The 23,644-nt window shown below is 47.5% G+C and overlaps 2 protein-coding genes across 3 annotated transcripts in view; one reads left to right on the top strand and one right to left on the bottom strand.

Annotated features, from left to right (window-relative positions):
* The window catches only part of LOC310676834 (tigger transposable element-derived protein 1-like), a gene marked incomplete at its 3' end in the record, with an annotated part of 1,439,559 nt that overhangs the window by 573,266 nt on the left and 842,649 nt on the right, over positions 1-23,644 (bottom strand). The window lies entirely within an intron of this gene.
* LOC310675514 (uncharacterized protein) overlaps positions 1-23,644 on the top strand; it is a 59,434-nt gene that overhangs the window by 2,476 nt on the left and 33,314 nt on the right. The window contains exons 1-6 of one of the 2 annotated variants that reach the window (XM_083436271.1): positions 347-509; positions 3,386-3,866; positions 4,063-4,144; positions 4,429-4,511; positions 8,356-8,482; positions 11,828-12,825. In XM_083436271.1, coding sequence (XP_083292397.1) covers positions 3,477-3,866; positions 4,063-4,144; positions 4,429-4,511; positions 8,356-8,482; positions 11,828-12,825 — 1,680 coding nt within the window. In that variant the 5' untranslated portion in view covers positions 347-509; positions 3,386-3,476. Of the gene's footprint in view, positions 1-346; positions 510-3,385; positions 3,867-4,062; positions 4,145-4,428; positions 4,512-8,355; positions 8,483-11,827; positions 12,826-23,644 lie in introns of those variants that run through there. The other variant, XM_083436270.1, reaches the window with a different exon arrangement.

Here is a 23,644-nt window from a genome sequence, read left to right as displayed (position 1 = left end):
TTGGAGGTTTCTAAGCAGAGATCAGACGGCCATCTGCCATGGATGCTTTAGCCGAGATTCCTGCATTGCTGGGGGTTGGTCTAGATGACCCTGGGATCCCCTCCTATCTCTCCACTCCGGAATTCTAGGAGGAGCTTCCTTGCCTCCTGCAAAGCCCTTTTCCCTGCAAGCTCTTCCTCTGGTTTCTGGCCAAGGGAGGGAGATGCTCAGAGTCCAGCCAAGAGGCTCACCCCCAAAAGGATATCTGGGCATGGGCGTAGCCAGGGGGGCAGCTGCCCCCTTAAACCATTAAAAATAATAGAAATCTGAGGTGCTGCCAAGCGAGAGAGGGCTGAGCTGGAGGGACTCGGCTTGGCAAGGGTTAAAGGGAAGTGAGCTGCCTTCCTAGAGAGGACAGGAAGCAAGAGGGGGCCAGGTCCTCCAGAGCCAAGGCCCCTCCCTCCCCAGTCCTTTCCTTGCTTTGGGGTCTCTCCTGCAAGGGCTGCCTCGCTGTCCCCTCCTGGGATCTGGTGAGTCTCCTCTCTCTCCCCCCAGAGGGTGCAGTGGGGAGACGGGGGTCCCAGGGCTGCAGCAGGGGAGGATGCCGGGGGGGCCTGATCCGGGAGGGGCCAGGTCTGCCACGCTCTCCTTCCTGGAGTTCAGAGGATCCCAAACTCATCTGGCCCCCGCCCCCCCCTTCAGAAAAAATATCCCTTCTTTAAACAAAGGAGTCCCTGGGACTTAAACAAAGGAGTCCCTGTTGCATTGCAGACCAGTTTCCCAGTCGTCTCCCAGGGCAGCCCCACACGGAGGCCACTGCAGCAATCCCCTCGCACCCAGAGCATGGCATCCCAGGACCACATCCTCTCTGTCCCAAAGGGATTGTTGCTGGCAAAGAAGCCGGAAATGGGCGCTGCTACTCACCGAACCTGCAGGGACCTTGGCATCAATGGCTGTGTGTGTGTTAAGCTATCTCGCGGAAGAATAATAATAAATTACCCGCCTAAATTTCAAGGGAGATGTCTTTGGCCCTGCCCACTTGGCCCTCAGGGGGTTGACCAGATACATACCTGGCCCTCAGAGCAAATAAAAAGGGACCCCACCCCAGGAGTCTATCTGGAGAGCGGCAGAGAGTCCAAGTGCAAGAAAAGGAGACAGAAGTGGGGGTGGGGGAGGAACTCCTGAGGGGAAAAAAAATAAAGAAAAAAAATAATGTTATTTTTGTTCCAAACATTGCAAATTATTGATAAAATGGACTGTTTTAAGAAGTGGCAGAAAGATATTTCTAGATTTGTCTGGTAGGGCAAAAAGGCAAGAATAAAATTTAAAATATTAACAGATGTGAATGAAAGAGGAGGCTTTGCCCTGCCAGACCTGAAAATTTATTATGAATCAGCAGCTTTTTGCTGGTTGAAAGAATGGCTACTTCTGGAAAATACTGACATTTTGGACTTAGAAGGATTTAATAATGCTTTTGGCTGGCATGCATATTTATGGTATGAGAAGGTTAAAGTGCATAGAATGTTTAAGATCCACATTGTAAGGAAAGCATTGTTTAATGTCTGGGTAAGGTATAAAGATCTACTTGAGAGTAAAACTCCAAGGTGGTTGTCACCAATGGAAGCGAAGGCTTTCAAAAAGCTTAATATGGAGGCCAAATGGCCGAAATATTGGGAAATTTTAGAACAAGAAGGAGACAGACTGAAATTGCAGAGCTTTGAGAAGCTAAAAAATAAAGTGTGTGATTGGCTTCACTACCATCAGATAATGGAGGCATATAAACTAGATAAGAAAGTTGGCTTCCAGGTGGAAAAATCAAAATTGGAAACAGAATTGTTAGAGCCCAAAACTAAGACTTTGTCAAGAATGTATAACTTGCTGTTGAAATGGAATACGCAGGATGAAACAGTAAAATCTGCTATGATTAAATGGGCACAGGATGTTGGACATAATATAATGATGGCTGACTGGGAACAGTTATGGACCACAGGTATGAAATTTACGGCATGTAGTGCCTTAAGAGAGAATATTATGAAAATGATATACAGGTGGTACATGACACCAGTCAAGCTAGCAAAAATTTACAATTTGCCCGATAATAAATGTTGGAAATGTAAAGAAACTGAAGGTACATTCTTTCACCTTTGGTGGACGTGCCCAAGGATTAAGACCTTTTGGGAAATGATTTATAATGAAATGAAAAAGGTATTTAAATATACTTTCCTTAAGAAACCAGAGGCCTTTCTCCTGGGCATGGTCGGCCAATTGGTGCCAAGAAAGGATAGAACTTTTTTTATGTATGCCACAACAGCAGCAAGAATACTGATTGCGCAGTATTGGAAGACACAAGAATTACCCACCGTGGAAGAATGGCAGATGAAGGTGATAGACTACATGGAACTAGCAGAAATGACCGGCAGAATCCGAGACCAGGGAGAAGATCAGGTGGAAGAAGATTGGAAGAAATTTAAAGACTATTTACAGAAATATTGTAAAATTAATGAATGTTAGAATGATGCTGGATTTAAGCTAAGTGGCTTATAGTAAAAAAGCTATGAAGTCTATGGAAAAATAGTGGTAAAAGAGAGGGAAGGGTAAAGCCAATATTAAGATAAAAATTGAGATGAAAGTAAATGAGGGAAAGGATTTGCTGAACGAACAATGGAAATGGAATACAAAGGAGGGAGGTACGGGGAAGTCCAGGAAAAAAGCTAAAGCAAGTTTTTTCTTTGTAAGATGAAGCTGTTTTTAACTGTTGTTATTTTGTGTGTTTGTCTTTTTTATATATATGCTAATGTGTGTTTTTTTCTTTAATGTATTTTTTCTTTTTCTTTTTTGTTCTTTTTTGTCTTGTTTATATTATACCATGAAAACTTAATAAATATTAAATTTTTTAAAAAAGGAACTCCTGAGGACCCCCGGGTGAGGACCCCACTAGACCCACAAATGACTCCCTTGTCACCGGGTGAGGACCCCCACTAGAGCCAAGCATCCAAACAAACAATTCCTTTGTCAGTCGGTTCTGACTTCATGCATTGACTGGAAGAGCAGCAGAAACCAGGTTGATTAATCTCCCAGAAATCCCTTCAGTTGCCTCCACATTTTGCATTGCTAGAAGGCTAGAGACTTATTTCTTCTCCTCTTCCTCCTCTTTCTTTTCGAAAAGATAGCTCATGGTCTGGGATGCAGTGCAGTCCAGCCCTGGTTCCCAGCAAGACTCATACATGCTTCCTCAGGGAACCATTCCCCCCCCCTTCAGTTGCCTCCATATTTTGCATTGCAATCTTCTTTCTAGGAGAGCTTCTTCTTCTTCTTCAGAAAATAGCTCATGGTTTGCTTGCTAAGGGAAGCTTTTTCTTCCTCTGACCTACAAATTCTGTAACAAAACAATGTATTTGCTTTGTAGGATTTCCTTGAGCTTTTCATTACGACATACAGAACTTGGCAGAAGTCCAAAGGGTTCCTTCCGATCTCTCAGAGGCTTCCTGAGAGCACAAATGGATGAGCAAGATTCAGCAAGAAGAGGCCATGCCAGCCAAACTGGGAGCAATGGGGGATTTTGGGAAATCCCAGTGCAGAAGATCCTGGGTGAGGAGGACACCCTCCGCTCAGAGGTGCAGAGCCAGCAGTTGAGGCAGTTCTGCTGCCAGGAGGCCAAAGGACCCCGAGAGGTTTGCAGCCGACTCTACCACTTTTGCCACCAGTGGCTGAAGCCAGAAAGGCACACGAAAGCTGAGATGCTGGACCTGGTGATCTTGGAGCAGTTCCTGGCTGTCCTTCCCCCGGAGATGGAGAGCTGGGTGAGGGAATGTGGAGCGGAGACCAGTTCCCAGGCGGTGGCCCTGGCCGAAGGTTTCCTCCTGAGTCAGGCAGAGGAGAGAAAGCAGGTGAGAGAGACTTTCCTCTGGATATTCCCAAGGGGCTCCAAACAGGACAGAGAACATCCCATAATGGTCTGCTGATGGCCAATCCATTTTATGGGAAAGCATCCATGGAATGAGATCTCACACCCTTCAAGTCTTTGTTATTCTCTTTCCTACATTTCTCACCATTCTCTGTTTTGAATCCTTGTTTCTTTTTCAGGGAAAGGATCTCATTGCGGAAATGGACCTGGATTCCTGTGAGGCAGAGACGCCTCCGTTGGACACCAGAGAGAGGCCACGGGGTAAGGAGGAAGGTGGTTTTTCTCTGTTTGGTCTCATTCTGTTGGTTTTCCAACTCATCTGAGGGTTCTTTTCATCTTGTTTTGGGGAGAGACAGTTGGGAAGAAGGGTCCAGAGGAGGGGAGATGTATTTTTGCACAACTAAAATATGAAATGGGCATAAATGTCCAAATGCTCTCAGCAGGTAAGGCTTTCTCAAAGGCCCATCTGCAGTTAGAGATGCCCTGTTTCACCTGTGAGAGAAGCAGGCACTCCTGGCGTCCTGTTTACCTTTTTTCCTGTGCAGGTGAAAGAAGGATGCCAGCAAGACCTCCTGATCCGTCTTTTCATGGGGGCAGAAGGGAAGCAGTGGCTGTGGAACCAGATCAGGTCAGGGGAAGCTGCCTTGTGGGGACAGAGGCTGAGGGATGGAGCAATGTCATGGACTGGTTGGGCACAGAGGAATGGTGGGAGGAAGAAGCCAGGGAACCAGGAAGGGAAGACGGCTGGGAGCCGAAGGAGTGGAGGTAGAAGAAGAGGTAGAAGAAGGATTGGCGGTCAGAGGGGGAAGAGGCAGAAGGTTGGGAAGAGGAGGTTTCAGAAGCTGAATGGGTAATAAGGCTTAGTGAGCTGGGAGACTCTGTGGCAGATTCACCTAACCAGCCCCATTGGCTGCAAAAAGGTGCCTGCCCCCCATCCCTCCCCCTCTCCATGCCCCCATGAACCCCTGGATTTTGGCTCTGGGGCATTGGGAGGGAACTCCCCAGAACAGCTCACAAGGAGAGGAGAACGTGGACCCTTCCATCAGGCAAACTGGAATGCCTGTGTAGGCAGAATGACTTGGAAAACACAAGGTGGAGTACCACCTATTTGCACAAAGACGAATACCCATTATTAGAATGCAGAATAAAATAAGCATCCATAAATAAAATGTGCAGCAAAGCAATCCTATTGAAACAACTCCCCTGTGTGAGTGCCTGAGGGCCCCGCTCCTGCCACTCACCACCTGGCCCAGGGCAGGGCCTGAAGCCTCATAAGGACTGCTTGTTGCCCAGGAGGACTCCCCTGCATGAGTGCCTGAGGGCCCCGCTCCTCCCCCCACACACCACCTGGCCCAGGGTGGGGCCTGACAGGCCTCATAAGGACGGTTGCTGCTGCTGCTGCTGCTGCTGGCCAGGAGGACTCGGAGCGGCACAATGCTCTTTTTAAAATATTTTTTAATTTTTTCTTTTTTTCCCTTTTGATTACTTTTTTTTGTGGGGGGTGGGATGGTTGTTTGGTTGGGCTCGGGAGTTTTTTTGATTTTGATGTGTTTGTAATTTTTATAGTTTTTTGTTTGTATTGTTTTATTGTGGGTTCTTTTTTTTAAAAGGGGTTTATTTTGTTCTTAAGGGGAGGGGTCAGGGCTGCCAGGGAGTGGGTCCCAGCCCACAAAATAGCTGGGGCATGTTCCACAAGGGGGATGCCCTGGGACAACCGATCTTAGTGATCACGGGTAGGAGGAGGAGTTACGCTAAGACCAGAGCATGTCATTACAGAGGAGGCATGTTTAGTCGTTTGAGGACTATCCCTGCCTCCGGGTCTGGTCCTGACTGCATGGATACTAGAATCAGCAAGGGATACCCACATAACCTGAAGGTGCTGCTGTTCAATGCCAGGTCAATGATTCATAAAACCACTGCCATCCATGACTTGATCATGGATGGAGGACTTGACCTGGCATGTGTAACAGAGACTTGGTTGGATGAAGCAGATGGGGCTGTCCTTGCCGCTGCTTGTCCACCAGGTTTCTCTTATGCACAGCAACCCAGGCCTTGTGGGCGGGGAGGGGGGGTTGCAGTGCCATGGTCAGGTCACTTCCTGGTGCAACTGGACTTCTCCGCGACCCTTCCCCTCTGCAGGGAGGTGGGACCGATTCGGATGGTCCGCCCCCGCCACTTAATGGATCCAAATGGTTTCCAGAGAGTGGTAGGGGATGCTTTATCCCATGTTGATGGCCTTTCAGCTGATTCCCTGGTGGCCCAGGACTATTGACTGTTTGGCTCCGAAGCGCCCTCTTCGATTGCATGGAGCCCTGATAGCCCTGTGGTTTTCCACGGATCTGAGGGCAATGAAACAATCGCTGAGACGGCTAGAGCGCCGGTGGCAGATAACTCATTCTGAAGCTGACTGGACACGGGTTAGAGCTGAATCCCGAGCCTACCAAGTGGCGGTAGCAACGGCGAAGAAGACTTTCTTTGCCGCCTCTGTTGCATCTGCAGAAAACAGCAGCAGGAGACTTTTTCAGGTGGTTTGCAATTTAGCGGAATTACCTGCTACATTGGGGCCCAGTATGGGCCACATGATATCCTGCAATAAAGTTGCAAAGTTTTTTTGCAGATAAAGTTGCTCAGATTCAGGAAGAGGTAGACTCCACCGTGGGAGCAGGGCCGGGGCAGGAGAGTGCTAGAGCCCTGTCTACTCAAGTTGTGTGGGATCAATTCCAATCTGTTACCTCCGAGGATGTGGACAGGCTGCTTGGACGAGTGAGACCAACCACCTGTCTCCTTTATCCTTGCCCATCCTGGCTTATAAAAGCTAGCTGGGAAGGATTGGGCGATGGGCTTTGTGAGGTCGTGAATGCTTCCCTCTGTGAGGGAGCCTTCCGAGACCCGCTGAAAGAGGCGGTCATTAAACCGCTTCTTAAAAAAACATCTTTAGATGCTGCCAATATGGCTAACTATCGCCCAGTCTCAAATCTTCCATTCTTGGGCAAGGTGATTGAGCGAGTGGTTGCTGAACAACTGCAGGCACGCCTGGAAGAAGCGGAGCATTTGGATCCCTTCCAGTCGGGATTCAGGCCTCATCACGGGACTGAAACTGCCTTGGTCGCACTGGTTGATGATCTCCGGCGGGCTAGGTACAAAGGTGAGAGCTGTTTCCTAGTTCTGCTGGATCTCTCAGCGGCGTTTGATACCATCGACCATAACATCCTTCTGGACCGTCTTGAGGGGCTGGGGGCACTGTCATACAGTGGTTCCGCTCCTTCCTCCTGGGCCGTGTTCAGAAAGGGGGGGGGATGAGTGTTCAGACCCCTGGGCTCTCACTTGTGGGGTGCCTCAGGGTTCTGTCTTCTCCCCCATGCTTTTCAACATCTATATGCAGCCGCTGGGAGAGATCATCAGGGGGTTTGGGCTGGGTATTCATCAGTATCTGGATGATACCCAACTCTACCTCTCAAATCGGAACCAGTGAAGGCGGTGAAGGTCCTCTGTGAGTGTCTGGAGGCAGTTGGAGGATGGATGGCAGCTAACAGATTGAGGTTGAATCCTGACAAGACAGAAGTACTGTTTTTGGGGGACAGGGGGCGGGCGGGTGTGGGGGATTCCCTGGTCCTGAATGGGGTAACTGTGCCCCTGAAGGACCAGGTGCGCAGCCTGGGAGTCATTCTGGACTCACAGCTGTCCATGGAGGCACAGGTCAATTCTGTGTCCAGGGCAGCTGTTTATCAGCTCCATCTGGTACGCAGGCTAAGAGCCTACCTGCCCATAGATTGTCTCACCAGAGTGGTGCATGCTCTGGTTATCTCTCGCTTGGACTACTGCAATGAGCTCTATGTGGGGCTATCTTTGAAGGTGACCTTGAAACTACAACTAATCCAAAATGCGGCAGCTAGACTGATGACTGGGAGTGGCTGCCGAGACCATATAACACTGGTCCTGAAAGACCTGCATTGGCTCCCAGTACATTTCCGAGCACAATTCAAAGTGTTGGTGCTGACCTTGAAAAGCCCTAAAAGGACTCAGTCCAGTATACCTGAAGGAGCGTCTCCACCTCCATTGTTCTGCCCAGATACTGAGGTCCAGCGCCGAGGGCCTTCTGGCAGTTCCCTCGCTGCAAGAAGCCAAGTTACAGGGAACCAGGCAGAGGGCCTTCTCGGTAGTGGCACCCGCCCTGTGGAACGCCCTCCCACCAGATGTCAAAGAGACAAATAACTACCAAACTTTTAGAAGACATTTAAAGGCAACCCTGTTTAGGGAAGCTTTTAATGTTTAATAGCTTATTGTATTTTAGTGTTTTTTTTTGGATGCCGCCCAGAGTCCTGGCTGGGGAAGCCCAGCCAGATGGGCAGGTTATAAATAAATTATTATTATTATTATTATTATTATTATTAACAGGAAAGAATCAACAGAGCATTGTGTAGCAGATCATATTTCTGCTGTCTCAGAGGAAGACATTTCCCTTTTTCTTTTAGGGTCCAGTGTGCTTTGAAGATGTCACTGTTCGTTTCACGGACGAGGAGTGGGCGTTGCTGGATCCTGACCAGAGAGCTCTGCATAAGGACGTCATGGAGGAGAATCGTGGGATCGTGGCCTCTCTTGGTAAGGCTCCCTGTGGGATCGTCATATCAGCCTGGAAATTCAAAAAATACCTCTATGGGACCAACCTCATAAATTTTTACAGAGCTCAACAGCACCCCCTATAACACCTGGGAAATTAACACCCCCACAATAAAGAGTAAATTACAGTTTTTTCTTTGAACAATCTTCCTCAAATTACTCCTTTTTCTACCACAATTGGGTTGGTCTGAACTTCCCAGGCCATCTTCAATGTCAGCTTCAGAATTGTTAGGAAAGCTAAGTAGCTTCAGGTTTTTGTTATTGCTCCTGTCAGTCTTGGGTTGACCAAAGAGACAACTGGCAGCGAAGCTCAGGTGCTGCCCGCCAGAGAAGAAGCAGGCCTGGGGAGAGGAGAGTTAGCAGCGGAAGGCAGAGAGGAGGGGGAGAGCAACTGTCATCTGAGCTCTGAACAGAGGGGAGAAGAAAAAGGGAGACAGAGTGACAGACAGCTGTGTGAGATCTACAGGAGTGAGTCAGACGCTGGAATGCAGGAAGCATTCTCTGCCAAAAAGATACTGGAAGAGAAGGTGGGGGCTTCTTTGCTGGGGAAGGGGGAGGAGCTCAGTCCGGGCAACTCCATCTTGTGGGGAGGACGATGAGTAGAGGAGCTCCGTCCAGGTTTGTTGTTTTAGCAATAAATCTGAAATTATTAACAGGCAGAGTCGTCTCACGTTTGTGGGAGAGACCAAGCCATAACAAGGACTGACATTGGAGATGGAGGGGATGCCATGACTGGGCCAAACAAAATCCATCCCAGAGAAGAGCTAGGCTTATGGAATCTCAGGTAGTAGTAGCACTGATGAGGATGATGATGATGTTGATAAAGTGGTTCTTCGGTTTACAAACTTAAGCTTTACCAGAACAGGTACAACTGTAGTAATAATAATAATTTTTTGTAATGGCTTGGCTCTCCCACAGAAGCGAGACACCGGCAGTAATTATCTCAGGTTTATTGCTCAAACACATAAATCACTCCGGAGATCCTTCACTCCGCGTCTGACTTCAAGTTTGCAGTTGCCAAGTCTAAACTCCGCCCCTTTCTCTTCTTCCAAGAGGGGGAAAAACCCTTTTGCTTCCGCTCTTTCCCCTCCTCTCACTGACCTTTTCGCGCCTTCGAGTTTTTGGGCTAGCTATTCCTGGCCTCTCCCCTTCTGTCTCTGAGCTAAGATTGTATTTTGTGGATCTTTGCTATCTGCTGCCTGCTCTCTGTTCTCTGAAGCTCTGCCACTCGGCTGCCCCTCCTCTGTCTCACATTCCAGCTCACATTCCAGTTTCCTTATCTCTCTTTGCCTGCTTTCATACATTCCAGCCTCTGTCAGCTCCGGAACAAAGCTGACATTTTTATTTCTACCCTGCCCATCTGGCTGGGTTGCCCCAGCCACTCTGAGCGGCTCCCAACACACATATGAACATGAAACATCAATAATAATATTCTGATCCCATACGAAAAGAACATTAACTTAAAATGAACAACTTATACTGGTGGCCAAAATTGTGGAAACCTTTTGTGAAAAAACGTGAAACCTTTGGTAACCATTGGTAACCTTTAGCTTTCATTAAAGCCTTACAACACCTTCCCATGAAGTTTTTAGTTCTGCAGCTGTAAGAATGTGAAACCCAGACTGAATTATTGCCTCTTTTAATTGGGCTTTATTGCTGGGTTGCCTTTGATTAACAAGTTTCTTTAGTCGGCCCCATAGAATTCCGATTGGGTTAAAGTTTGAACTATTCCCAGGACATTCTGGCAGTGGAATAGGATTATCTTGAAAGCACCGTTTGCACACAGCAGCAACATGACATGGAGCTGAATCTTGTTGAAATAGAAAAATAGATAGATAGATAGATAGATAGATACATAAATAATATATATATATATATATATATATGCTTCAGTATCAGGGAAAAGATCACCTGCGGAAGGCTTCAGTTTGGGCTAAAGTATTTCATTTATGTGTTTTGGGGCATTTACATTCCCATTAATGACGCAAATTCTGCCCACACCTTTTGCTGCCATACAACCCCAGATCATCACACTATCTGGGTGTTTCACGGTTGGTGTAATGCAAGTAGGATGTAAATCTTCTCTGATTCTTCTCCTCACGTATTTCATGCCATCACTACCAAGCAAGGAGATTTGGGTCTCATCCCTCCAAATAACACTGTCCCATTCTTCCACTGTCCACTTAACAAGGGTTTAGTCATGGCGTGGTGTAGTGGTTAAGAACCAGGTTCCGGGTTCGCGTCTCCACTCCTCCACATGCAGCTGCTGGGTGACCTTGGGCCAGTCACACTTCTTTGAAGTCTCTCAGCCCCACTCACCTCACAGAGTGTTTGTTGTGGGGGAGGAAGGGGAAGGAGATTGTTAGCCGCTTTGAGACTCCTGAAGGGGAGTGAAAGGTGGGATATCAAATCCAAGCTCCTCTTCTTCTTCTTCTTCTTCTTCTTCTTCTTCTTCTTCTTCTTCTTCTTCTTCTTCTATCTTTTCAAGCTTTGCTTGAGAGATAACAATGGCTTTTTCCTTAGAACTCTAACATTTAGACCAGTCCTTGCACTCAACTTCACATTGCATTGCGCCGTGTCATCTTGTATACACCCAGATGATATTCTTCTGTCATGTAGGGACAGTCTCTCCATTCTTCGATCTTCACTTGCCTTTCTGCACCTTTTCCTCCCTTTAACAGTATGATTTTATGGTCACTGAGTCTCCTTATAGCTCCTCCAAAATATAGAAATGCCAGCTTTGGTTAAGTTTCCCCCAATCTTCTAATTTCTTCATAACTGTAGCCCTGTTCACTTAATAGTACTATTTTACATCGCTTTCTGGGTGACCAATCAACTCTTTGTGCCATTTCTGTAATTTTATTATGTTTTTCAACCTCACTAAATGAAAGAAGACAGAAAACCAACCAACTTGTTAGCAATCACGTAACACACTGACAAAAGTCAACCTAAGCAAATTGTGCTTCCTTTTTCTGCTTATTTGGCTATAATGTTTCATAGAATATGGATAATTAAACAAACTTTGTTGAATTGCATTCTTGATTAAATTATCTTTCCATTGATATATAATTTTAGAATATTACTCCAAAAGAAGCAGAGTTTTGAGCCATCAAGCCTCTGAAATGCACTTTTCTCCAAAAGGCTTCTGCAATTTTGACCACTAGTGTATATCAAACAAAGCAACATTCAACAACACATCAGAATCTCATAATAAATATGTTGGTTAATGACAAACAACACAGGTAATGCACATCTCCTACCCCGAGCTCCCTTCAGTTCTTCTCCATTTGTTCATGAGTGTCTAACCCCTTTTTGTCTCCATTGCAGATTGTAATGAATCTGAAATCGAGAACAAAGGTGACCACGATAAAATCCCCAGAGAGGAGAAGCCACGTAAAAATTTAGAGTGTGGAGAAAGCTGCAGTCAGAGCTCCCATTCCACTTCCCATCAACAAAATCTCATTGGAAAGAAACCATATCAGTGTGTGGAATGTGGAAAGAGCTTCAGTAAGAAGGATAGTCTTGTTTCCCATCAAAGAATTCATACAGGGGAGAAACCCTATCAGTGTGTGGAATGTGGAAAGAGCTTCAGGAGGAAGGACATTCTCACATTTCATCAAAGAATTCATACAGGGGAGAAACCGTATCAGTGTGTGGAATGTGGAAAGAGCTTCAGTCACAGCTCCAGTCTCACCTCCCATAAGGGAATTCATACCGGGGAGAAACCCTATCAGTGTGTGGAATGTGGAAAGAGCTTCAGGAGGAAGTACATTCTCACTTCCCATCAAAGAATTCATACAGGGGAGAAACCCTATCTGTGTGTGGAGTGTGGAAAGAGCTTCAGTCAGAGCTCCCATCTCACTTCCCATCAAAGAATTCATACAGGGGAGAAACCCTATCAGTGTGTGGAATGTGGAAAGAGCTTCAGGAAGAGCTGTGATCTCACTTGCCATCAAATAATTCATACAGGGGAGAAACGCTATCAGTGCTTTGAATGTGGAAAGAGCTTCAGTCACAGCCACAGTCTCACTTCCCATCACAGAATTCATACAGGGGAGAAACCCTATGAATGTGTGGAATGTGGAAAGAGCTTCAGGAAGAGCTCCCATCTCACTTCCCATCAAAGAATTCATACAGGGGAGAAACGCTATCAGTGCATGGAATGTGGAAAGCGCTTTAGTCACAGCCAGAGTCTCACTTCCCATCACATAATTCATACAGGGGAGAAACCCTATCAGTGTGTGGAATGTGGAAAGAACTTCAGGAAGAGCTGCAATCTCACTTCCCATCAAAGAATTCATACAGGGGAGAAACCCTATCAGTTTGTGGAATGTGGAAAGAGCTTCAGTCAAAGCTCCAAACTCACTTCCCATAAAAAAAATCCATACAAAGGTCGGGAAAACCAGTTTACAGCTTTAGGAGCTAAGAAATCCGCACCTTTATTACCTGGCGTTTGGCTGATTGACATCTAATGCCTTTTGAACATGTTGTGTTTTGTGTTTGTATGTTGTAACCATCCTGAGACCTGTAGGTATAGGAATAGGCGCCAATGTTTGAAGACCTAAGCGTCTCCCCCCCCCCCATAAAATATTTAAGGAGGCCTGTGGCGTTTGCCCTCCTAGGTGTGTGACATCATACTGGGTCATAAGCAAAGGGTTAAGTAAGTGTAAAATGATTAACCAATAGGAACCCAAGGGGAGGAGTTAGAGTTGTTAAGAAGTGAGTCTCTGTTGGGTTGAATAAACGACAGACGACGTGGTGGGATATCATCCGGGAGGCATCTCGTAGCAGGAGGCTAAGAGTGTCCCTTTTATTGTATATTGGGCTCAATTGCCCCATCTATGGTGGCTGCTGATTGGATGCAGCCAGCAGCGTGAACAACGTGGGTACAATGTTCAGGCATTGCACATGTTACATACATAGAACATACGCATCAGAGAGAGAGAGCACAGAACATAACAACCAGAGATAACTACCTAAGATAGATAGGGGTGTCTTACGCAGGGATTATACAGAGTGCACTTAACATTCTTCTAGTCTGTGGTAATAAACATGGGAAGTTTATAGTTAGATTAGGGGGTCATGACATCAGCTAAGCTTAGGGATCTTTCCGTGCCAGGGACGGGCACAGAAGGCACAGAGTGAGGCACTTTTCACTTACGCAGTGTCTCTGAGATATATCAGGGAACAGGCAGACACAGACCAGCAAAGGGTGGGGGGGAAAAAATCCCGTTTTAGGCAAACACACAGGGATCCAGAAAACCCACTCTACAAGTCTCGAGTTAGAGAAGGGAGAGGGAGGATAAGTTTGTGGGTTGGGCTAGTTTGATGCGAGAGAGTGAGAGAATCTGTTAAGAGGAGTCAGTTAAACAGCTGGGATAATCATTTAGTAGGTATTAGGAAGGTATAGGCCGGTAATGAAAGTAAGGTTAAGAAACTGACAAGAAAAATGATCTGAAACCATAAACTTGTTAATGCTTATAAAATAAACTTGTTTATTTGGTTTAATGTTAACAACTGTCTGGACTCAGTGTGTACCCGAGAGAAATGGGTTGGTGGCAACGGCGAAGTGATCACAGTGGTGGCACAGGGATGAATAGACCGTCAAACGTCCGGGGACCCTGTGTGATCGCCACAAGGCTACCCCCCAGGGTTTTTTGGTTTTTTCCAAATGCAGCCTTTTATTCTTCCGCAACTTACCATACAATTTCTCTTTCAATTTGCCCTCTTAGAAAATAATTAAAAAAAAGCACAAAGGTCACAAAGAAAACAAAATACAAGAAAATACAAATGTGGACAGGTCCCATCTTTACGGGCCAAACTTGGGTCCCCAGCAGCTCCCGGACTACACTTCCCATCATCCCTCCCCATTGGTCCTGCTAGCTAGGGATGATGGGAGTTGTAGTCCAAAACCAGCTGGAAACCCAAGTTTGCTTTAAAGGGAAAGTAGGCTGGCCCTGTGACACCCTCTGCTGGCCAAAAGCACTGCCCCAGAATCTGAACCACCCCCAGTACTGCTAATTGGAATTTATAGAGCGCAAAACTGAAGTTTGATCGGCACTTCAACCTCTAGGGAGCTTCTAGGTGCTTTCTGCGCCACCTAGAGTACCCACAGAATTCTGGCTTCTACTGGCAACACACAGAGGAGAACAAATGAAAGACAAACACAAGGGGCAGGAAAAAACCTGGAAAGGGCCATGCCAAATGGACATCCGGTGTGAAGAGGTTCACTTTCCCCACTGCTGAACAATGCCACAGGTAGAGGAGATGAAATGCTAGAAGTGTCTCTGGGGCAAGGGGAGCTGCTGGGAAACTGAACTACGGGCTCAAAATATATTTTTTTTTAAAAGTTAATGCCATTATAGCCATTGCCATTCAAATGGTGTGCATACATCATGTGATTGATTGTGCAAGGCGGGCCTTACCTGGCCCCCCACCAATATTTTATTCAAGTTAGTTGGGTAGGAACCGCATTCCTGGGTTACTTGGTTTACAAATTAAATAAATACATAAATCTCCTTCCTTTGCACATGTCAATATCCTCATTTATTATTTTTAAAATTTATTCACCCTTCATCTGAAGATTTTACAACATACAGGATGAAAGCATGGCTTTCTCACAAACAAGTCAAGCCAGAGAAATCTCTCCTTTTCTTTTTTTGGATGGAGTTACAAACTTTGTTGATCAGGGGACTGCTGTGGAAATTGTGCATCTTGATTTCAGTGAGGCTTTTGACAAAGTCCTCTGTGAGATTTATGTGAGGAAGCTGGTAAAATGTGGGCTGAATGAGATATATGTCTTAGGACATCAAACTGGGAAAGTGGATTTTAAACTGACTGAAGAGGTTTTATGCCCTTGGGAATTTGGTCTCTTAAATCTACCCCTTCGCCTTCCGTTTCTGTGCTCTGCTCTGGTTCGCCAGAAGCGGCTTGGTCATGCTGGCCACATGATCCGGAAGCTGTACGCCGGCTCCCTCGGCCAACAAAGCAAGATGAGCGCCGCAACCCCAGAGTCGGCCATGACTGGACCTAATGGTCAGGGGTCCCTTTACCTTTACCTATGCATTATAGAAGGGGCGTCCAACTTCCAAGATTTCATTCTAGGAATTTGCAAAACAACATCAAACCTTGCGTTACATGAAATACATTCGACAAACAAGACGTAACCAGCTATGGATTCACATAAACAATACTCTGCTATATATTCTTATCACAATATCAAATGTTTATCTTGCACATAAACAACACAATAAATGCAATAAATCAGTTCATTCATAAAGACCAAATGTCTGCTAGTTTCTGTTCCACATATGTTCATAAAGTCCAAATTGGAGCCTGCTACAGTTCCACAGTGTAGCAGTGTTGCACATGCCTCCATTGTAGGAACCGCATTCCTGACCCAGAATTTCACAGGACGTCCCTACGATGATTTCCCTTTCAAACAGGATATGTGAACCTAGGCCAGCGGGGTCTCCTCTCCGGCAGACGGACAACCCCTTCCCCAAAGCCCCTCCCTCCCCCAACTACCCATGGGGGTCACTCCCCAGAATGGCCTCCACTGTCCGGTGCTTGGACACCTGAAGGGCATGGAGGCCTCTCAGGGCAGCTGCCTGGCAGCTCTGCATCACCTGGAGCCAGAGATCTTGCTCTGGCTCCAGCAAAAGTCATGCTGTCAGTTCCTCTCAACTGAGAGTCCTGGCAGCGGGGAGCAGGTCTTTGGGATCCTCTCCCTCATATCTGTCAACTTTTCCCTTTTCTTGCGAGGAATCCTATTCGGAATAAGGGAATTTCCCTTTTTAAAAAAGGGAAACGTTGACAGCTATGCTCTCCCTACTCTTGTTTCCTCCAATACTCACCATTGCTGGATGACGAAAGCCTGTGGCACATCTTCAAGAAGAAAAAATAAAGAAATAAGTAATAAATTAAATAAGAATTGAAATAAGAAACTGAGAAAATAAGAATCCACTGATTGCCTCGCCTTTTCCTCCGTCAACTGCCACCAACTGCTCTCTCCTCCACTCGCCTCACTGCTAACCCAAAATGGCCGCCTGCAAGTCTGTGGTCCTTGTCACCATGGCAACCCCCCCTCACCTGGACCTGGGCCCACCTGGCTCCACCTATTGGGAGATGATCTATAATGAAATGAAAAAAATGTTTTAAGATAACCTTTGTTAAAAGATCAGAAGCGTTTTTATTAGGTATTTTAGGGCAGGATTTACCAAAAGATAAGAGAAATCCATTCATGTATGTGACAACGGTGGCTGGAATTTTACTAGCTCAAAGATGGAAAGGCGATGAAAAACCAGCGAAAGAACACTGGCAAGAAAAGTTGATGGAATACGCTAAAATGGCGAAGCTAACTCAGAGACTTAAAGATAAGGACAATACTGACTTTTTAAAAGATTGGGAACCTTTTAAGATGTATATACAGAAACAATGCATAGAAATGAACTGACTGGCAGGATTTGAGTGATACACTTACAGTGGACAAATACAAACAGAAAATGCAATTATGAGGTAAAAATGAGAAGAAGAGACAAATGTTATAATCTTCATTTTAATATATAAGGAATACAAATTTATAAGCAAAAGAAGCAGAGGTGTTATAAACCAGTAAGGGAAGTTGGGGGAATTCGCATGGCGGGGGGGGGGGTGCGTTAATTGAAATTGTAAAATGTAATTTGAATGTTTGATTATGTTAAAATTTCTTTAAGTTATTTTTTAAAAAAAGAAAAGAAAGGAAAGCAATGGCTCCTCTTACTTAGGGGCCCCACAGACCTCATGGGACACCAGAGCAAATTCCCTTGTTGCTTTTTTGAGTTGACCAGCAATGGGGGTTGCATTTCCTTATTTACAGGAGGGCTGTTGCTAAAGCACATGACATGCTCTTCACACTTAGTTATCTATTAGGAACACAGGCACAAATTATTGTGTGTGTGTTTGTATTTGCAAACTACCCCAGTCTCTGAGGGGGGAGATTCCAGGGGTCCCAGGCACTTCCCCATCTTCGGTTTCCTTGGAACGAAAGTCAGCGGAGACTGGGGCGTCTTTATGACATCTAGTTTTATTTACTCGTATACACAACCGGAGTGTAGGACGGAGGGGCTCACAGCATCAACACCCGAACAGATCTTGCTTCTCTATTAGTCGCAGCTTTGGATCCAGCACAGAGCAAGCTGGTTTGGGGGTTTCCCACAACTCTCTCTGGTTCTTGCTTTCCTACCTATCAGGTGAGATGGGAGGGGGGAGGACAGCCCCCCCCCCCAATTAGCTGCAGCTCTTGCAACCCAGCTCCTTCGTTGGGGATGCTGAGGAGGACGCTCTATGACCAGGAAAGGCCCTCGTCTTGCCAAGAAACTTGTCTGTGGGAATCGTGCATCCATAATGTTATGGAAAGGGTGAATGTCTTCTAGAATTCTCTGGTGTCACCAGAAGAGGAAGCCGTTCTTTTCAGTTAGGTCTGTTCTCAACTGCAGAGGATGAGTAGCCTTGGGAGCCTCTTGGGGAGATGGAAGTGTTGAAAGGACTGAATCCATGGGGGAAAGCTACTTCGGGCAAAGGCCGAAGTAGGGGGGAACCTTCGGGCAAAGGCCAGCAGAGAAGGGATGCTGTTGGCCGCTAGTTTCTGTTCCTCCCCACTTTCCCATGGCTGAAAAAGGTTGCTGCCCCAGGCTAACAAGGTGGCCAATATCTGGTTCCATTCCACCCTTTAAAAAGTTAAATATCAAAACAGATAACAACTTTCAGAGCATGTAAACCACATGAGTGGAAAGACCGCTGCACCACTCACAGAAATAGGACTATACTTCCTTCTCCCACCTTTAAAGGAAATGTCTATGTAACGAAGCCAAATCGACCCAAGTCTGCCTTCCTCCACCAACCTCAACTTCGCTCCTCAAGTCAAAAGACAACACTTCCCCATCCCCTGGTGAAACCCCCTGGCCTTTCATTGGTAGAGCTGCCACCACGCCAGTGGCGTTTACCTCAGCGCAGCTTGACAACTGACTCAGTGGGTGGTGAGATGCTTTCAGCCTTGGACACTTGGCGGGTTCTGAAATGGCCGTGCTGGACACAGTTTGAGGACCCCTGGTCTACACTGACTGGGACATTCTGCAGGCCAAGCACATGCTCTAGGGCTCCCCATGTTTCCCTAGCCTTTCAACGTTATGCTATTAGCAACCATGGAGATTCCACCTGCCTCTTTTGAAAGGAGAAAACTCACCTGATCAATTTAATTAACAACAACAACAACAACAACAACATATTTATACCCCTCCCATCTGGCTGGCTTTCCCCAGCCACTCTGTGCAGCTTCCAACAAAATATTAAAATACAATAGTCCATCAAATATTAAAAGCTTCCCTAAACATAATAACAACAACCATCCATTTTCAGTCCTTTGAATTAGCAATTAAGCATTTCTGGAAAGGGAAATAGCATACTTTTGTATATTAGCATAAAAAGAAAGTATTACTCATTTATGATGAGAATAGGATTTATTTTGAAATTCGTTTGGTTCCTCCTTGGCAGCCAGTTCGATTGTTTCAGCAGGGCTAGAACTCAGGACCCGCTGCCTTGAGGGACATCTAAGAGCAGTTGGGCAGGGAAAGGTCTCCCTTGGGAGGTGGTGGACTCTCCTTCCTTGGAGGTTTCTAAGCAGAGATCGGACGTCCATCTGGCATGGATGCTTTAGCTGAGATTCCTGCATTGCTGGGGGTTGGTCTAGATGACCCTGGGATCCCCTCCTATCTCTCCACTCCGGAATTCCAGGAGGAGCTTCCTTGCCTCCTGCAAAGCCCTTTTCCCTGCAAGCTCTTCCTCTGGTTTCTGGCCAAGGGAGGGAGATGCTCAGAGTCCAGCCAAGAGGCTCACCCCCAAAAGGATATCTGGGCATGGGCGTAGCCAGGGGGGCAGCTGCCCCCTAAATCCATAAAAAATAATAGAAGTCTGAGGTTCTGCCAAGCGAGAGAGGGCTGAGCGGGAGGGACTCGGCTTGGCAAGGGTTAAAGGGAAGTGAGCTGCCTTCCTAGAGAAGCCAGGAAGCAAGGGGGGGCCAGGTCCTCCAGAGCCAAGGCCCCTCCCTCCCCAGTCCTTTCCTTGCTTTGGGGTCTCTCCTGCAAGGGCTGCCTCGCTGTCCCCTCCTGGGATCTGGTGAGTCTCCTCTCCCCCCCCCCCCAGGGTGCAGTGGGGAGACGGTGGGGGTCCCAGGGCTGCAGCAGGGGAGGATGCCTGGGGGGCCTGATCAGGGAGGGGCCAGGTCTGCCACGCTCTCCTTCCTGGAGATCAGAGGATCCCAAACTCATTTAGCCCTCCGCCCCCTTTCAGAAAAGATCTCCCTTCTTTAAACAAAGGAGTCCCTGGGACTTTAACTCTGTGTGACATCGCTCAGCCTCATTGCACAACAGAGGAAAAATGTGGAAATGGTTTTCCAAAGCTGGACTAGGAGGTGGACTAGCCCCCCCCCCCCCCAAGAAAACCCACATGGAGGAAGGAAGGAAGTTTAGATGGGAGAGAAAGGCCAGGAATAAAGAGAGGGATCCCAGACCATAGTCTGGCTGTTGCATTGCAGACCAGTTTCCCAGTCGTCTCCCAGGGCAGCCCCACACGGAGGCCACTGCAGCAATCCCCTCGCACCCAGAGCATGGCATCCCAGGACCACATCCTCTCTGTCCCAAAGTGATTGTTGCTGGAAAAGAAGCCGGAAATGGGCGCTGCTACTCACTGAACCTGCAGGGATCTTGGCATCAATGGCTGTGTGTGTCTTAAGCTATCTAGCGGAATAATAATAATTAATTACCCACCTAAATTTCAAGGGAGATGTCTTTGGCCCTGCCCACTTGGCCCTCAGGGGGTTGATCAGATACATACCTGGCCCTCAGAGCAAATAAAAAGGGACCCCTCCCCAGGAGTCTGTCTGGAGAGTGGCAGAGAGTCCAAGTGCAAGAAAAGGAGACAGAAGCAGGGGTGTGGGGTGGGGGAGGAACTCCTGAGGACCCCCGGGTGAGGACCCCACTAGAGCCAAGCATCCATTTTTCACAAGATAAAAACGATTCTCTTGTCTGTTGGTTCTGACTTCATGCGTTGACTGGAAGGCTGCAGAAACCAGGTTGATTAATCTCCCAGAAATCCCTTCAGTTGCCTCCACATTTTGCATTGCTAGAAGGCTAGAGATTTATTTCTTCTCCTCTTCCTCCTCTTTCTTTTCAAAAAGATAGCTCATGGTCTGGGATGCAGGGCAGTCCAGACCTGGTTCCCAGCAAGACTCATCCATGCTTGCCCCTGTCCTACAAATTCTGTAACAGAACAATGTATTTGCTTTGTAGGATTTGCTAGAGCCTCTCATTAAGACGGACAGAACTTGTCAGAAGACCAAAGGGTTCCTTCCGATCTCTCAGAGGCTTCCTGAAAGCACAGATGGATGAGCGAGACTCAGCTGGCCCTGGAACAGGAAGAGGCCATGCCAGCCAAACTGGGAGCCGTGGGGGATTCTGGGAAAACCCAGTGCAGAAGATCCTGGGTGAGGAGGACCCCCTCCGCTCAGAGGTGCAGAGCCAGCAGTTGAGGCAGTTCTGCTGCCAGGAGGCCAAAGGACCCCGAGAGGTTTGCAGCCGACTTTACCACCTTTGCCACCAGTGGCTGAAGCGAGAAAGGCACACGAAAGCTGAGATGCTGGACCTGGTGATCTTGGAGCAGTTCCTGGCTGTCCTTCCCCCGGAGATGGAGAGCTGGGTGAGGGAATGCGGAGCGGAGACCAGTTCCCAGGCGGTGGCCCTGGCCGAAGGTTTCCTCCTGAGTCAGGCAGAGGAGAGAAAGCAGGTGAGAGAGACTTTTGTCTGGATACTCCCAAGGGGCTCCAAACAGGACCGAGAACATCCCATAATGGTCTGCTGATGGCCCATCCGTTTTCTGGGAAAGCATCCATGGAATGAGATCTCACAGCCTTTCTCACCATTCTCTGTTTTGAATCCTTGTTTGTTTTTCAGGGAAAGGATCTCTTTGCAGAAATGGACCTGGATTCCTGTGAGGCAGAGATGCCTCCGTTGGACACCAGAGAGAGGCCACGGGGTAAGGAGGAAGGTGGTTTCTCTCCGTTTAGTCTCATTCTGTTGGTTTCCCAACTCATCTGAGGGTTTTTCCATCTTGTTTTGGGGGGAGACCGTTGGGAAGGAGGGTCCAGAGGAGGGGAGATGTATTTCTGCACAACTAAAATATTAAATGGGCACAAACGTCCAAATGCTCTCAGCAGGTAAGGCGTTCTCAAAGGCCCATCTGTAGTTAGAGATGCCCTGTTTCACCTGTGAGAGAAGCAGGCACTCCAGGCGTCCTGATCACCTTTTTTCTCTTGCAGGTGACAGAATGATGCTGGCAAGACTTCCTGATCCGTCTTTTCATGGGGACAGAAGGGAAGAAGCGGCTGTGGAACCAGATCAGGTCAGGGGAAGCTGCCTTGTGGGGACAGAGGCCGAGGGATGGAGCAATGTCATGGACTGGTTGGGCCCAGAAGAATGGTGGGAGGATACAGCTGGGGAACCAGGAAGGGAAGACGGCTCAGAGCCCAAGAAGTAGAGGTAGAAGAAGGATGGGTGGTCAGAGGGGGAAGAGGGAGAAGCCTGGGAAGAGGAGGTGTCAGAAGCTGAAGGGGTTACAGGGCTTAGTGATGTGGGAGACTCTGTGGCAGAATGCAGTGCAGAATCAGAGGCAGAAGAGGAAGGAGGCGAGTGGGAGAGGAAAGTCGAGAGGCAGAGGTGAGTCAGGATAAGGAAGAGCCACAGGTGGCTCCCTCTCCTTTTGTCCGAAGCCACCCTCCCTGCTTGTCTCTCAGAGCCAGGAGACCCCGTGCATTGCAGGAATCTCTGCTAGATCACCCAAGACAGATGGCCATCGAAAACAGGCTTATTTTATTTCTGGATTGATCACTGAATGCTCAGATTGGTTTCTAAGCAGTGAACAAATCAGAACAAATAGTGGCCTGGATTCACCTAACCAGCTCCATCGGCTACAAAAAGGGGCCTGCCCCCCATTCCTCCCCCTCTCCATATCCCCATGAACCCCTGGATTTTGGCTCTAGGGCATTGGGAGGGAACTCCCCAGAACAGCTCAGGAGGAGAGGAGAAAGTGGATCCTTCCATCAGGCAAACTGGAATGCCTGTGTAGGCAGAATGACTTGGAAAACACAAGGTGGAGTACCACCTATTTGCACAAAGACGAATACCCATAATTAAAACTTAGAATAAAATAAGCATCCATAAATAAAATGTGCAGCAAAGCAATCCTATTGAAACAACTCCCCTGTGTGAGTGCCTGAGGGCCCTGCTCCTGCCACTCACCACCTGGCCCAGGGTGGGGCCTGACAGGCCTCATAAGGACGGTTGCTGCTGCTGCTCCTGCTGGCCAGGAGGACTCGGAGTGGCGCAATGTTCTTTTTAAAATGTTTTTAAAATTTTCTTTTTTCCCTTTTGATTACTTTTTTTTGTGGGGGGTGGCATGGACGTTTGGTTGGGTTTGAGAATTAGATTTTTTTTTTATAAGGGTTTTATTTTGTTCTTAAGGGGAGGGGTCAGGGCTGCCAGGGAGTGGGTCCCAGCCCACAAAATAGCTGGCACATGTTCCGGGGGGGGGGGTGTGCACTGGGACAACTGATCTCAGTGATCACGGGTAGGAGGAGGAGGTACGCTAAGACCAGAGCATGTCATTACAGAGGAGGCAGGTTTAGTCGTTGTTTAAGGACTATCCCTGCCTTTGGGTCTGGTCCTGACTGGACGGATACTAGAATCGGCAAGCGATACCCACATGACCTGAAGGTGCTGCTGTGCCATGCCAGGTCAATGATTCATAAAACCACTGCCATCCATGACTTGATCATGGATGGAGGACTTGACCTGGCATGTGTAACAGAGACTTGATTGGCTGAAGCAGATGGGCCTGTCCTTGCCGCTGCTTGTCCACCAGGTTTCTCTTACGCACAGCAACCCAGGCCTTGTGGGCGGGGAGGGGGGGTTGCAGTGCCATGGTCAGATCACTTCATGGTGCAACTGGACTTCTCCGCGACCCTTCCCCTCTGCAGGGAGGTGGGACCGATTCAGATGGTCCGCCCCCGCCACTTAATGGCTCCAAATGGTTTCCAGAATGTGGTAGGGGATGCTT

The sequence above is a fragment of the Podarcis tiliguerta genome, assembly GCF_965153285.1.
Source record: "Podarcis tiliguerta genome assembly, chromosome: 4".
NCBI lineage: Eukaryota > Metazoa > Chordata > Lepidosauria > Squamata > Lacertidae > Podarcis > Podarcis tiliguerta.
Note: the sequence above shows the minus strand (reverse complement) of the source record. Positions and strands in the feature narration are given on the sequence as shown.